This window comes from Dipteris shenzhenensis, chromosome 18, assembly GCF_047967505.1.
Source record: "Dipteris shenzhenensis isolate YYH24624 ecotype China chromosome 18, Dip_SZ_1.0, whole genome shotgun sequence".
Taxonomy (NCBI): Eukaryota; Viridiplantae; Streptophyta; class Polypodiopsida; order Gleicheniales; family Dipteridaceae; genus Dipteris; species Dipteris shenzhenensis.
This window is the reverse complement of record NC_141613.1, coordinates 7183591-7200209: the sequence shown is the minus strand read 5'-3', so window position 1 is coordinate 7200209 and position 16619 is coordinate 7183591. Positions and strand designations below refer to the sequence as shown.

The window sequence follows — 16619 nt, the reverse complement described above, 5'->3', positions numbered from 1 at the left end:
TTCGTCATGGGTGTTAATGCATGCTTAGTGGCTCCACCCCCAACTCATTGTATCAGTTTCTTTTAGTCTCATTAACCCATTTTGGTCTTCCAAAGACTTTTAATTAGCATGGCTTGATACGCACGCATATTCAAATGGTTTCGCAGCCACGGCATCCAGATGGATCATCTCCCCCCCTTTCAGTATAGCTTAGATTCTCCTGATCACCTAATTCCACAGGATGAGATCCACCGTATCATATGGTTGGACCTACTTCAGCTCCACACATCGCAAGCTTGGGGGTTCCCTACTAAGATCCCTGATCATTTCCTCAAAGTATCGGTAGATGGTGTGGTTATCAGACCCCAATACTTGGAGGATAGATGGTCTCACACGCCTTGAGGATCACCATCGGGCAGATGTGAGTCTCATCCCATTAGTTGAAGATGGACACAGGGAGAGCCACAGGTACACCCAAAGAGCAGATTATGCACCCTAGAGGAGGTGGAGACAGAAGAGCACTTCCTGTGTACTTGCCATGTATACGACGAGATACAAGGACGATACCATTGCTTATTTCAGGAGGGGCACACGTTTTGACCTGTCTCCAAGTTGATCCATTTTTAGGATAGGGTATACGTTGTTTTCTATCTGATGGAGATGTGACGAGATAGAGAGACCTTGATGCGCCACATCAGAGAGTAGGAGAAGACAACAGCTTCTACGACAGAGCCAGGTCGAGCCCAGCGACATGTTACATATTTTAACACTTTTGAGTCCACTCGTGGACATCATGGAGTCGAGGAGGAGGCAATAGACGATGCAAGGGCTGAGTGGGTTAGCAGGTCGAGACAACAATGTGGAGAGATGTAGAGACTGCAGACCAGGGCACGCACGATGGAGGTCCAACCTATCACAGCCATTTTTAGGGGGATCGCCCGACCAGAGGGGTCACTATTGACATGGCCCGGGGCAGCGGGGAGGGGGGAAGCGGGGGGGGGGGGGGCTGGCGAGGGAGAGGGATGACAGGGGAGGGGACGGGGGAGGAGGAGCTCACTCTAATTCAGCTCAAAATGAAGGCTATTGAATCGACTAAAGTGAAGGATGCTCAAAAGGAAGGAAAATGGGCTGTGGCACTCCGTTGATTCTGTCTGGTCCAAACCTAAAGACTTTCAGTCTTAAACTGATTTTATTCAGGCCACTTTTTAGATAGTATTAAGATAGTATTCCAATGGAGTTATGCTATAATAATTCGGGGCTGAGCTGCTTTTGGCACTCCCTTGATTCTGTCTGGCTTTTTTCCAGATGATGTAAGTCTTCTTGACGTTTTGTACTTTGTCCCATAGGCCCGTGAGGCCTTCCATGGACCTCTCTCTCTCACACACACACACACGAACGTACAAATACACGCATACCAAAAGTAGACATCACGCAGATATCCTTGTTTCGATATATGATGGTGTGTGGTAAGGCAAAATCTTATTTTTCGACAAACATTTGGCAATCTAAAATAACAAGTGAGTACAAGTACTTGTGAGCACTGCCTTCAAATTGGTTATGTCAAAGGAAAACAATTGTCAAGCTGATTGGATGATTAATTTGCAGCACATGTGATGGAAGCCCATGCATAGGAAAGTCTGAATGATTTGCAAACTTGTGTCTGTGTGTGTCTGAGAGAGAGAGAGAGAGAGAGAAAGAAAGAAAGAAAGAAAGTGTATTATTGTCCACTAAAGGCCAAAATGGGCCCATGGGACATCAAGAACTCTGCATACAAGATAGCACAAAATCAACATGCCACAAAGAAGAGGCATCGTCAAATATCATCTAAGTGCTACGAAATACAATGCAAGTGAAAGTACATAATGTCAAATCTGAGCCTAAATACAAATCTGAGAGAGAGAGAGAGAGAGAGAGAGATTAAACCAAAATGGAAAGGGGACACTTGGCACGAAAGTGTGTGGGACAATTTTTTACGAAAGTGTAACTATAGCGCTGCCTGGAAGGCAGTGCTAATAAACTCCACTTGGAATTCAGAAAAAGTACCCTGGCTGCTGCTGACATGGCAAGCCTATTCTGCTCATCTGAATCAGCTGACGCATTCATCCTTTGCTTGTGGTGCTGCTTCAGTTGATATATAGCTGTTGCAGCTTGATTTAATCTTCCACCCTTTATATCAAGCATGAGCTTATGCGTAAGTTTCCGATTAATGCAGATGTTAAAATGGACTAGTTCCAGCTCACAAATTCTCAGAAATGTTAGTTCTATGTTCGACCGAAGGGAGACAATCCTATCTGCCTGATGTATGAACTTGGCAATTTTTTACCTTTCGAGCTAGAGTCGCCAATTCTAATAGTTGTTTTGGCAAATATTCTGTACATTCCAAAACCTCATATAAAACCTTGCGAAAGGCTACAAATGGCTCAAGCAAATCATAATGAAATTGTATTTGCCTTAGTTTCTGTCGCCAATCTGCATCAACCAGTGATACCTGCCACAACCATGCCCCACCCCAGGAGAAGGAAAAAAAGGTGGCAAAGAGGTTAGCTCTCTTGATGCAAGTAGATTGTACATGTCACTTTCTCAATTTCAAGTTTAAAAAGAGATGCAAGAGGCATAGTTTCACAAGTTTTCATCAGGCCCATTTTCATTCATGATTATTCAGCTATAGTGATAACATCAAATAAGATCTCATAGCATGCCCTAACACGCATGCAAAATCCCTTGTTTTGCTCTATTTGACTTCAGATTTTGTGAGAGACTGCAAAGCGTCAAGAAGTATAACTGTAAAAAAACCGGGACGTCCAGCCCACAATGCCCTCCATACACAAACTAGAATGCGCATACAAATGAATGAATTGCTGCGAATCAAAATGCCAATAACTAGCTACATTGCATGAGCTCAAATGCAACAACTGACTGCTCCCAACTATGAATCCACATACATAGTCTAGTTCGAGAGGTGTGAGGGAGAAGCCTTCCTTTGACCTCTTAGGATGGTCAAGGTGAAGCCTCCCATGGGGCATTGACATAGTGTGCCCAATTAGAGTGTGTTAACCTAGGTGAACGGGTTGAATAACCTGATCGGCTAACCTAGAGTGTGTAAGCTGGTAAGTGTATGCTTGTCTAAACCTAGGTTAAAACCAATGACATGGTGGCATGGATCCATCGTCTCCGTCCATGGTGGATGCATGTGGGACTAAGCCACCTGGAACAACTCCTAAGCTAGGGATCCAGGATCTCCTCTATCTCCGTGCTAACTTGCAAGCATCAAAATACAAACACAACTCCACATGTGGTATTGGCTAGAGCATCACCACCCTGTTAGACAAAGAGAGAGTGAGAGAGCAAGAGAGCTGAACGTCAGATTGCAATAGATGAAGTTACTAAATACAACAAGAGGGAAAGGTTTTGTCTAAGTGACAAAACCTTATCCTTCACTAAACTAACTGTGGTTAGGGGAAAAAACCTCTAATGAGGGAAAAGTGCCCCTAACCTACTTATTACATTACATTGGTCACTGCTAGAATATAACAATAATTCTAACACCCCCCTGCAGTACCAATGTCATGTACAAGGAAATGATCAATCACCAAAAGGGGAGAAGTTCAGGGCACTGCGAAATGCCTCAAACTTTTCACGTGGAAGTGCTTTGGTGAAGATGTCTGCAACATTGTCATGTGTTGACACATAGATCATACTGATCTCTCCTGCATGCAACTTCTCTCTGACAGTGTGATAGTGAACCTCAATGTGCTTCGTGCGAGCATGAAACACATGATTCTTTGCCACTGCTATAGCACTCTGACTATCAGTGAGAATTGGAGAAGGATCCTCCAATGAAAGATGAAGATCAGCAAACAAACGACGCAGCCAAACACATTCAACTGTCGCTGTGAAAGCTGCCCTGTACTCAGCTTCAAATGAGGAGGTAGCCACTGTAGATTGTTTCTTGCTCAACCAAGAAATGCAAGCATGTCCTAGAAAGAAACAATTCCCACTGGTGGACTGCCTAGTATCGTAGTCTCCAGCCCAATCTGAGTCACTGTAAGCATGCATCTGCAAGTCACCCCCCTTGGGAAACATCAAGCCAAAAGACTTTGTACTTTGCAAGTAACGGAAGATGCGTTTTACAGCCTGCCAATGCATAATCTTTGGGCTGTGCATACCTTGCCATAGAATTTTTCCCTCAAATTTTCATATACCTACTCACCTGAGAAACTGAAAACTGAATATCAAGTCATGTGTTGCAGAGATAAATGAGGCATCCAACAGCCTGGCTATAGAGTGTGACATCAATTGATTCACTTGCATCATGCATTGTAAGCTTCAGCCCCGGCTCCATGGGAGTGGACATAGCCTTGCAATCATGCATGTTGAATCTGTCCAAGAGCTTTTGAACATACTTGGACTGAGACATAACAATGCCACGTTTCTCTTGAATAAATTGGATCCCCAAAAAGATATGTAACAAGCCCAAGTCTGACATATCAAATGTAGCTTTCAATTGGACTTTGAAATCTGTAATTACTTCCTCATTTGATCCGGTGAGCAGCATGTCATCTACATAAAGAATGATGACCAAAACATCCCTCCCATCCTTCTTGATGTAGAGGGTGCTCTCAGTTAGACTATTGTGCAGCCCCTTGCTGGTTAGAAAGGCATCAATATTGGCATACCATGCACGTGGGGCTTGTTTCAGCCCATACAAAGCTTTATTTAGCTTGCATACTTGATGTGCATTTCCTGAAATTTCAAAGCCCGGAGGTTGTTTGACATAAACCTCTTCCAACAAGTCTCCATTAAGGAAAGCTGTTTTATGTCCAACTGATGAACATTCCATTCAAAATTTGCAGCCATTGCTATAACTGACCTGATGGTGGTCATTCTGGATGTAGAAGCAAAAGTCTCCTCATAATCTATGCCCTTTTTTTGAGCATATCCTTTTGCAACCATCCTTGCCTTGTACCGATCAATGGACCCATCTGGCTTTCTTTTGACTTTGAAAACCCAACGTGTACCTCTGGCATTCTTACCTGGTGGCAAATCCACGACATCCCAAGTCTGATTTTTATGAATGGACTGCAATTCATCGTGCATGGCATTCATTCAAGGCACATTATCCTTTGCTTCTTCAAATGTCTCAGGCTCCTCCTCATCAAGAAGAGTACCTGCATAAGCTGATTCAACTGAAAGAGCCCCCCCCCCATGTGCCTTACTCCACTACGAGTTCTGCCAGGCAATGGAGCCTCAAGCTTACTCTCCTTGAGAGTCTGAAGCAACCAATGCGGGACTGTTTTGGCTGCGTGTATCTCTTGAATTTCTTGCCTGACAACTTCATCCACACCCTGAGGTTGTACTAATTCAGCCGGGGGCTGAATCTGTACATGTGGATCTCGCGGAGGTGGTTGTAAATTCTGAGTTTCAGCGGGGGAACCAAATGCTATAGGAAGCATCCCCTCAAACACATCATCTGAAGAGGCTGGAATCTGAAATTCAGCATGTGTATGTGCAGAATTTTTAGAGAATATAACATCTCTACTAACAAAAATCTTGTGTGTAGCAGGATTGTAGAGACGATAGCCTTTGCTTTGTGAACTATATCCCACAAAAATGCATTTGAGTGCCTTATCTAACAACTTGTGTCTGAACTCCACAGGCACGTGCACATAAGCAACACAACCAAAAACTCTGAAATGGTCCACGGAAGGCTTTCTCCCATGCCATGCTTCATAGGGAGTGATGGTCTTCAAAGCCTTTGTAGGAGCCCGATTTAAAATATAGTTGGCATACATGAGGCCTTCCAGCCAAAACCTGTGAGGCAACTTCTTACTTGTGAGCATGCATCTATCCATTTCCATGGCGGTGCGATTCTTCCACTCAGCTTTTCCATTCTGTTGAGATGTAAGCCTCACTGTAAGCTTATGCATGATGCCTTTTTCTTTAAAAAATGTATACTGCCCCCCTCGATCTATTCGAAGTGTCTGCACCTTGAGTCCTGTCTCATTCTCAACCATAGCCACAAAGTGTTTGAAATGCATAAACACTTCTGATTTTGCCTTGAGACCATAGACCTAAGTGTAGCTGGTAAAGTCATCTATGATAGTAACAAAATAGAGATAACCCCCAAAAGTCGGTGTCCTCATGGGACCGCAGACATCACTGTGAATAAGCTGTAATTTCCGTGTAGCTTTCACTGCACCATCTTTTTTGAATGGAAGTCTATGCATTTTGCCAAGAATGCAGCCTTCACATGCATGAGGAGGAGGCAACTCCAACGGAGGCAATGCATCAACCATATCATGCCTCTGAAGTGTCATTAAGCTACCATAGTTCATGTGCCCATACCTGGCATGCCATAACTCCGCATTCTGCATCGCAACAGTGGGAGTGCTAACTGATAATGCAAGATGGGATCTTTTTTCATATAGATCAAGCTGAAAAAGACCCTGATACAAAGTGCTAGACAACATCAAAGCATAGTCATTTTCTTTGTCTCTGACTGCACACTTGTCATCATAAAAAAAAACCTGAAATTCTCCTCTATTGAGTGAGGACACTGAAAGCAAATTCTTCTTTATCCCTAGCACATAGAGTACATCTGAAACTGAAATCTGTGCCATCAGTGGATATGAGAATAATGTCTCCCACTCGACACCGAATAATAAGAAGAATTATTCGCACAAGTTACCTTCTTCTTGGTGGGTAAAGAATGCAGAGTTACAAACAGACTCTTCTTGAAAGTGATGTGCTTTGAAGCACCACTGTCAAAATACCAAGTATGAAGTGTCTCATCAACACTAAAGGAGCATTTATCCTTTGAAGGATCGTAACTGCAAGTCAAGAAAGCATATGGGTCATCATCTTTAGTGGCTGTAATATCAGAAGTACGCACTGAAAAATCTGAAGTGCAAGACAGAAAGGCATAGTGCTCTTCAACCAAGTTGGCTGCAACATCTCCTCCATCATGAGAATGTGGAACTGATGCATCTGACACAGCTATACCGGAATCCCTTTTCTTCTCTTTGGCTATGCGCTTCTTGCACTCTCCAATCTAATGACCTGGCTTTTTGCAATAATGACAAATGCCCTTCTTTTTCTACTTATTTGTATCACCCTTTGCCTTATAAGAAGGCTGTCTAGAATCATCTTTATGCTGATGTGTGGGCTGATTCGCATGTGGCTTTTGCTGCCCTTTACCCTTGGGCTTGAATTTGGAGAGCATAGCATGCTCGCCAGCCTGGATTGCCATATTTCTGCGAGTTTGTTCCTTGTGCAACAGAAGTCCTACCAACTCGTGAAAGGAGAGAGGATCGCTGCCCCCTCAATGACAAATTCAGCGAGGTGTCGAAACCAAGATAGGACTCAGGAAGAGAGTTCAGAATGGTGGTGATCATCTCTGAATCCGGAATGACTTCATCAATATTCAGCAATTTGTTCCCTGAGGTCCTAAAGCTTTGTGAGGTGAGAATTCATGGAATCTCCCTCCTCCATATGTGTATGGGAAAGTTCTCGCTTCAGAAAGGAAACCCTGGCATCGTTTCTTGCTGCAAATATACTCTCTAGTATCTCCCAAGCTGCCATAGATGTCTTGCATGACCGAATATGAGGTATAATGAACCTCTTGACAGAAAGAGAAATTACTGAAAGAGCTTGTGCATCTCTAGAGTCTCATCTTTTCTGCTCTACTGTGAGAGCTCCTGGAGCGGCTACTCCAACCACCTGTGCTGCATTTATACTCTACCCCTGCCTCCAGCTGTAGGAGTGACAGGTGTAGTAGTTGTATCTGGTCTTGCTTCATCCCCATTGACATAATCCCAAAGATGTCTGCCAACCAAGATATTGCAAACCATGAAACTCCACAAGGAGTAGTTGGTGCCATCCAACTTATCCTCCTGTGTGAGAACTCCGAACACCTCATTGGAGTTGTTCTGAGCCATTTATACCAGAAAATATCAAAAAATACAATAGTTTGACCAAGTGAAATCCCTTCCTGGGATATAAAATACACAAGTAAAATCTGCAAAGAAAAAGCTGCCCACAGTGACAAATACTGTCACAGCCTGTCAAAGGCTTAGAATGCACTTCAATTATCCTGCAAATGCTCTCCAAAACTGCCAAAAAAACACTGCAAAATTTGCCAATGTCTGCAATGTCACTCAAAATGAGTCCAAAATTGCCTGCAAACTCCCAAATTGATTTTTCACTGCAAAATTGCAACCCACTTGCAAAAGCCCCAATTTCTTGAGGGAAATTGCATCCAAAAGAGGGCAAATTAACTGAAAGCCCCGATTATGCAGGAAATTGCAGTGCAAAACCAAAAGCCCCAAATTTTGGGGAGAAATTGAGCTGAAATTGGGGCAAATTCACAAAAAGCCCCAAACTTTACCCAAAAGGCCCAAATTTCTCCAAATGTGGTCACAATTGCCCACAAAACTCCTTGAATACACAGCCAAACAATGGCTCAATGCAAAGAAAAACACCTACTAACTGAACCTGCACCTGTACGTCAGAGGAGTTCGTGCTACCAATAGAATCCACCAAATGAGTTGGGATTGTACGGACAACAACATACATTTGTACGTTTGCTGACGCAATGTACGGGGATGTATGATCTAGTACAACTGTACGGGCACGTGCACCTCAGGCTTGTATGGACGATCGTAGGTTGTACGGCGTCACATGTACAGATAGCGAACAGTTGTATGGACTGCATATTTGTATGGTGCTGAAGCTAATGTAGATACGTACGGCACTAAGCTGGTACTATTGGTACGGTACAGCTATTGTACGACGAAGGTACGGCACAGGTACATGTACCTAGCAGCACTGTTTAAAAGACAACACACGTACGGATGGAGACTGCAGTGTACGGATGTATGGATGGAGACTGCAATGTACGGATGTACGGCGTTGTACTGTAGTGTACGGACGACGGCACTTGTACAGACGGGCTACACGCAGGATGTACGGACGAGCAAATTGGCGCTGGATGTACGACGGATTCCACTGTACGGAACAGTCAACTATGGCTGTATGGAAGCGTCCGTACAGATTGTACGGAGATAATCAAGGTAAGCAAGGTGAGCGAAGTGCAGCTCGGGCCGGGTGTAACGGGCTGGGAGCTGGGAGCCAAGAGCTAGGCCAGAAGCTAGGAGCAAGGTCTTGCTGCTCTGATACCAAATATTAGACAAAGAGAGAGTGAGAGAGCAAGAGAGCTGAACGTCAGATTGCAATAGATGAAGTTACTAAATACAACAAAAGGGAAAAGTTTTGTTTAAGTGACAAAACCTTATCCTTCACTGAACTAACTGTGGTTAGGGGGAAAAACCTCTAATGAGGGAAAAGTGCCCCTAACCTACTTATTACATTACATTGGTCACTACTAGAATATAATAATAATTCTAACACACCCAACCATACATCCCTTAGGATCACCCCCGAGCTAGACTAGGCTACATGTCCCATACCACGCGGAAAGGGAGACCAGATGCAAACCTGGACGGGCTCTCAAGCTTGCTGGTTATTCCCAGGAGGCCCCACTTCCGAGAATGACCCAACTGCGCAATGGTTCTCACTAATATAGACGTAGGGTGTCTTAGGTGTCTCAAGCCTAAGATTCCCTTTAGTGCACCAAAGGTATGTTGTGTCCTAACTATCCCATGGTTAGTACACATGACCATCGATTAACCTAACCTCCATCATATGCCTAGTTATGTCCATGCATGGACCTAACAATCCTCCCCCCTTAAACAAAGAAGGATTGAGACAAAATCTAGGAAGTGGTGCCGAAGAGAATCAACACTTTCCCGAGTGCCATCCTCATGGATTGATCTTTCAAGTTAAGCCTTCAGCTCTCGAACAATTCTGTTTCTAAACTGCCATTCCCTATAATCCAAAAGAAATTCCAGTTCATGGGGTACATAAGTGGATAGGTCTTTCAATCTTATGAGTTCATCCTCAAAAACCAAGTTATCTCTAGCACCCGGAGCCTCTTCCAGTCGACTGATATGAACAATTGGATGTACCGGAACTCCATCAGGTAATTGCAGCTTGTGGTAACCATACATTAGCATGAATTGACTGTTCCGAGTTGCTGAATATTGGCAATATTGTAAGCAAATTAAAGCAAAGGAAGATAATGTCCCAAACTCACAACCCTCCTCTCCCTGCACCCTTTTATATATCTCCCCTCTGTCACACACACATGCATCATTTGACATGAAGGAGGGTGTCCAAGACGTGGAACAACTGAAAGTCATTTCCAACAAGCATTTTGGTTGTCGATCTACTGGATAGATTGGCATATGTAGAAACTCTGTAGAGTTGCTGTAGAGTCGATGGATGCTCTTCATGGAGCAGTTCATGAAAGTGTTGAAAGGGTATGTGAGGCAAAATGCAAGCCCAGAAGTTAGCATTGCAGAAACAATGTTTGGTACAAGAATGGTTGGTACAAGAAATAATGTTTTATGTCACAAGAGTTTCTGATGCAATGGAATTCCTCAATACCGCAATTTTAGGACATGACAGCAACAGAACCTAAAGCATTGCCTTTGACGTGTCAGGCCCCAAACAAGGACTACCATACATACCCACTGGATGGACCAAGGGGTCAAGAGAAGAGATTGGTCTGGCGACCCTTGAAATGAGAGTGAAAGCACTTCTTCTCAAGTCTAGCAAGTGCAACATATCTATCCCCTGCTCAGTCGAGCCTACATCACTAGTCACATTGTCAAAATTAGGGAAGAGAAAAGAATCCCCAAGTACGTATAGGATTCCACCCGTATGCAGCCTAGTGTGAACTACTCTCTGTGCATGGCTGCTTTAGATGTATTGAAGATCATGACCTTGGTTTTACCTGGATTGACCTTCAAATCATCAATCTCGCAAAGGGTATGAAGTGCATGCTACTGTCACTGGACACTACCTACTGAGGATGAGAGCAAGGACACATCATCTCAGTATAGGAGGATCAGAATAAATCAGCCCGTGAGAGAGGAGCCTATGCCCTAGTGTCCCAATGAAAGTTTTAAGCTCGTCTATGTAGAGGCCCAACAAGGAAGGTGATAATGGACAACCTTGTTTGACCCCAATAGTGTTCATGATCTCCTTTGTTCATTCTACATCCGTCCAAACCTGCCTGAGACTCTCGTATAAAGTGCCATGGCTACCTAAATGATCTCCTCACCATACCCCTATAAACATCTGATATTCAGCTCCATCCAGGTGTTTCAGGCGGTTCTCTAGATATTCTTTTTCTTCAGGAACACAAACCGGATATCAGAGATTGCTCCAAGTCACTTGATTCTTTCCGGACAGCCTTGGATATTTTTTGCTCAGCTGCAGGGGCACACATTAACTGGCATAAATCCTTTGGCTTTTGGATCAGTGATGAGGACATTACACAATGCCTCACAAGCATAGCCCTGGCTAAGCGCACACGACACAGTGGCCACATCACTGACACATAATCATTTTGCACCCTTTTAGCCCCACCACCTCGATCAAGCAATATCTCTTGATCTAGGAAGGAATTGAGGGCGCTCCAAAAAGAAAAAATGCTTGATTTCTTGTGCTCTACGTGCTCGGTACATCAGGCACACATTTTGCTGCTAAGATTCAATAGATTAATCCCTTTTCCTTATTATCACCACATCTATTAAAAAGACACAAGCTGCAGTACATATCATACTTGATCACTAGATGGGATGTAAGGTCCCAAGAGCTTGCAGCTCTTTCCACCCTGGATTTTTTCATGTCGCCAGCGCAAACCCCAGGACTTCGATAAACAATCTAAAATCTGCAAGATAAAAAATTACCACAGTGCAATCTAAGATTCCTCTGAAAAAAGGGAGGGAGAAAAACTAACTCTACCACAGTGAATGTGATCACAGACTATAGCCCCATGGCCCCTGCTTCAAAGACTAACACTAGATGTAAAAACCATTCTAATCATGAATACCTGAAGCTTGATTATAGAAGGATAAACATTTCCAGTGCTCTCCAGGCTGGTAAAAGAGATTGACTGAACTAACTTCTGCAATGAAATAAACAGCCAGTCAGGCCTGAAAGTCATAGTAGCAAGATACAGTCCTGCTTTGAGATTCGCAACAATGAAAAAAGAATCAGATAACTTGTGTTAGCATACGTCATATACAGAGAATCAATTGCTTTTCCATAGAAGAATTCAACATAGCTCAGAAAAGAAAAGAAACACACTGTCCATGTCTGAAAAATGGGTCCATGAGACACGAAACTAGCAGGGTGCACCTCAGAAAAAAAAAGGTTTAAAGGGGGCATTCCCCATATGGTCTTGACAAATATGGTTCTTACAACTTGCTTACAACTATGGTGCATCCTCCATGTGGTCTTTTTTTTTTTTTTTTGCAAAAAGAGACTTCTATTAAGTATTAAAGAAAACCGTTAGAGCAAGCTCCATACGGGATACACCATGCAATGCATGAAAAGCTCAAGAGCCAAAAAGAAAGGATTAGGGCTGATAGTGCCATCTCAATCCGGTAGAAACCTTCGAGAAAAAGGGAGAACCCCTCCAAACTCGAAGAAACACAGTCCTTCTAGAAGAGGCTGCCCGTGAAGGGCCCTGCATGCTAGCCCATATGGCTATCAAAGTGTGAACCGTGTCAGTCCAAATACCCGTGAACACCTGTGTTGGGTATATATGGGTGCCATCCAAGGCCTCTGTACATCTGGCTCTTCAAATGTGCCAAGAGGAAATGCTAGCCAAAATCTCCCAAGAGGTAGGTGTCCACTGAAGCATGAGAAGCTCTGAAAGAAGTAAGTGGTACATCCTAAAGAGAGCAGTGCCCTATCTTGATTTGGTTGATCTTTGGAAGGAATTGCAGCCTTTGTCACCAGGATACACTTTCCAACATAATGCCCTTTCTTCTTATCAAGCACGTCTAGATCGCTGGTATAGTGTAGCTCCACAATAAAATGATGATTTTACATGCAAAATATGGATTGACTATGCCTTTGTGCATTCAGATCATGCACCTTTATGGTTGCGGTTATCTTTTTATGATATGCCAGATGATAGACTGCCTCAAAGGTGACATCTGATTGTGAACAATAGCTATTTGCAGCATGTTGTTTTCAAGGTCATGGTCACTAAAGCATCTCACTCTCTGTCTTCTCAGAGCCACTTTGATATTGATACTGCATGGGATTCTTTTGTTTCCAAAATGCAAGTTGTAATTAGAGGTTATGGCAAGTCTTACATAAAGACTCTGACAGAAACTGTTGCTCAGGCCAAATTGACTTGTCAAGACCTCACTGAACTCAGTCATCTTCGTACATTGTCCTTGCATGAGCAAACAACACTATGCCAAGCTAGACATTGTCTTCAAATCAATGATCACAAGAAACTGGCTAAATGGGAGACTAGAGCAAGACAAAGAGCTTTTATAGATAAAGGCTGCTCTTCCAAAACAATTTTTTAAAAGCTTGCATCAGAAGAGATTAAAAACAAACATCTGTAGGGTGCTTCTGCCTGATGGTTCATGGACTACATCATGGTCACAGCTTGCTTCTGTTTGTGTACATCATTTCTCTCAGCAATTTGGTTCTGCAGATCCTCCTTCGCAGCAGGTTTTGTCTGCAAGAAATTTACTTCTACAACATGTTTCTCCTATTATTTCCACTACTCAAGCTTTGGAATTGGAGGAACCCTTTACTGAGAGGAAATTGTCAGATGCAATCGAATCCTATGGTAGATGGAAATCTCCAGGATGGGATGGTCTTACAGTTGAGTTTTTTCTAGAATATTGGCCTCTTTTGAAGCATACATTCGTGCATATGGTGAATTCTGCTTGGAAAAATCAGAAAATGCCAGACACATGGAAGAGAGGTCTTGTTAAACTCCTTCCAAAAAAGCAAATTTGTGAATCTTTGGCTGATTGGAGACCTATCACGCTTATGCCAGTCATTTACAAAGTTACTACTAAAATGATTGTTGATCGGCTAAAACGCTATTTACATGATGGGTTGCATCCTGCACAATATGGTTTCGTTCCTCGTAGGCATATCACAAATAACATTGCTAATGCTTATGTTGGAATCGAATATGCCAAATATATGCAGCAGGATGTTTTGCTATTGCAAGTTGATATTGCCAAAGCTTTTGAGACTGTTAAGTGGGACTTTATTTCATCAACTATGCAGGCACTAAGATTTGGCAAAAAAATGCAGCAAGTTATCAATTGGCTATATCAAGATAGTAAAGTTGCCTGCATACTATCAAGGGATATTTCTTCAACCTGGACTCTTGGTTGTTTTGTTCGGCAAGGATGTCTCCTCTGTGCTTTACTTTTTGCCATAGCCACTCATCCAATGCTTCAATATATGGACCACCTTTTGGACACTGGCATGTTACACGGATTGGAAATTCCTGGCAGCCGTAGCATAATCGCCCAAGCATATGCTGATGATTCTTTCTTCACCCCGAAAGATACTCGGAGCGATCTCTCCATGATTATGCAGGCTCTTTCTACATATGGTTTGGCTGCTGGTCTTCGTGTCAATTTTCAGAAATCAAAATTATTGCCGTTGCATGCTCTCACTCGTTCTCAACAAGCTGATTAGGTGCTCACAAAGTTGAGGGCAAAACTTGAATATTGAAAGCTTGCAACTTCACCATTACATGTTCGTTTGCGAATAACACAATACATTTTGATAGTATACATACAATGCTATCTACCTCTCATCATGTTCACTAAGGCAGATCTGGTTTCCTTTATGTCTGCTATCATGGAGATTTTCTGGTGTTCAAAAAATGGCAAGAAAAGTCTCAGACTACTCTCTATGCATCGTCTCTGCTCTCCAAAAATGCACAGGGGTCTGAACATACTCAATATTCAAATGCATATACTTGCTCACAGGGGGAAAATGATGTTGCAGTTTATGCAAGAGGATCAGAGCCTTGGGCTTTCATGATCCGCTCTCATTTGTTGCATATTCATACTTCTGCTTTTGGGCATTGGCAGCCTACACAGTGGGATTTCCTATTTGGCTCCATACAAGGCAAGATCAGAGGTTGCCCTTTTGTCACTCATTTGCTTCTTGATTGGAAGCATATTTTATCCCACTTGGAATGGAATGGTAGGGATTCTTCGTCGGGAAATTCCTTGAGGGCTGAGAATATTTATTGGTCCAAAGTATTCCACCCTCCTTTGGCTATACAAGATCCCAGGCGTTCTTATTTTCTATCTTTCAAAGGCATTTCTTCTGTGACGGATGTACTTTAAGATGATGGCACTCTTTTATCTTTTTCTATGGCTGCTAGCAAATATGGTTTGGGAGCTCATTATCATCCTTTACGGCATCAAATTTCAGAAATGCTTCAACCGTTCTTGCCGGTACCTCGTTTAGAACTTCAGAATAGACTTGAGGATTGGACTCTACATTCTTCTTCCCCTTCAGCCCCTCCTTTGAAGCTCTCACATATCACAGTGCCTTCTCTGGTGTTATTACTTCCGCCTTGGATTTCTGACAGAGCAAACTCTGTTTGGCATATGGATCGCCCACTAAAGTGGTGGCGAAAGCGGCTGCGTCTCCTTTGGCATTATAAAGTCCCTCTTCGACAACAGCTTTTCCTTTGGCGAGTCCTACTTGGCATTTTTCCATCTGGCCAATTACTCACGCATAGACATATTCGTCCGGCTGTTTGCCACAGATGCCTACACTTTGTTGAATCTGTGCTTCACATCTTCTGGCACTGTCCACACACTAGTGATTTCCTCGCTCTCATCCGACAGGGGCTTCGAACGTGATTTCCTACTGTTACATTTGGCAAGTTCTTCTGGTTGTTTGGTTTTCATCCAGCTAGACAGGGTTTTGATTTATTTTTTGTTTGGGTGCGCTACTGGGCACTATGGACTCTATGGATGGACCGAAATCATAGAGTTTTTGGTGACCCTACTTTTCCATCTTTTGTTTTTTTCAAACGATCTCTACAGCAATCGTTTTATGATTGCTTTCAGACTCATTTGATTGATCATGATGTATATATAGCTTATACTGAGATTTTCAGTTGAGTAGTAGTTACTCCACTTTTGAAGTAACTATGAATGTAATTATTTTACAGCAATAAAATATTTCTTCTCACCAAAAAAAAAAGTGTGTGTGTGTGTGTGTGTGTGTGTGTGTGAGAGAGAGAGAGAGAGAGAGAAGAAAGAAAGTTTATGAAAGTCATCGGAAGACCGGTGGGTCTATCAAACTGTGAGAAACGTGGGATGAGTCTATCTGTGTGTCATGTCCTTGTCTCTACAATCTGAGAGAGAAGAAAAGAAAGAAAAGTTATTAGTAGCCTTTGAAAGTCCGAAGGGTCTATGAGACTGAAAAGAACCAGATGAGCTGAACGGGTGGCGCCCCTAGGTCAACATCTACACCCAAGATAAATACAATATAATCATAGAAACACTAGTACATAAAATGTTTGAGCCCATGTAGAGGGTGGAAGCTCTGGTGTGGCACCATGGCAATAGTCTTCTGGAGGCTTGCGGCGGAGGGGCCAATCCCAAGGGGGATCTTGGTGATGTACGAGGGTGCCGCTGGCGACGGTTGGTGTGTGTGGTCTGCTGTCATGTCCTAGTTTGGCCCATCGTCGGACAAGTGCCACCATCATT

The 16619-nt window shown here is 43.1% G+C and overlaps 1 protein-coding gene across 1 annotated transcript in view; it reads right to left on the bottom strand.

The window, feature by feature from the left end:
• The window catches only part of ATM (Serine/Threonine-kinase ATM-like protein), a 312761-nt gene that overhangs the window by 125917 nt on the left and 170225 nt on the right, over nucleotides 1–16619 (bottom strand). The window contains exons 52-55 of the mRNA XM_087389269.1: nucleotides 11939–12013; nucleotides 11669–11776; nucleotides 2303–2467; nucleotides 2023–2145 (exon numbers count right to left, since the gene is read on the bottom strand). Coding sequence (XP_087245395.1) covers nucleotides 2023–2145; nucleotides 2303–2467; nucleotides 11669–11776; nucleotides 11939–12013 — 471 coding nt within the window. The remainder of the gene's footprint in view (nucleotides 1–2022; nucleotides 2146–2302; nucleotides 2468–11668; nucleotides 11777–11938; nucleotides 12014–16619) is intronic.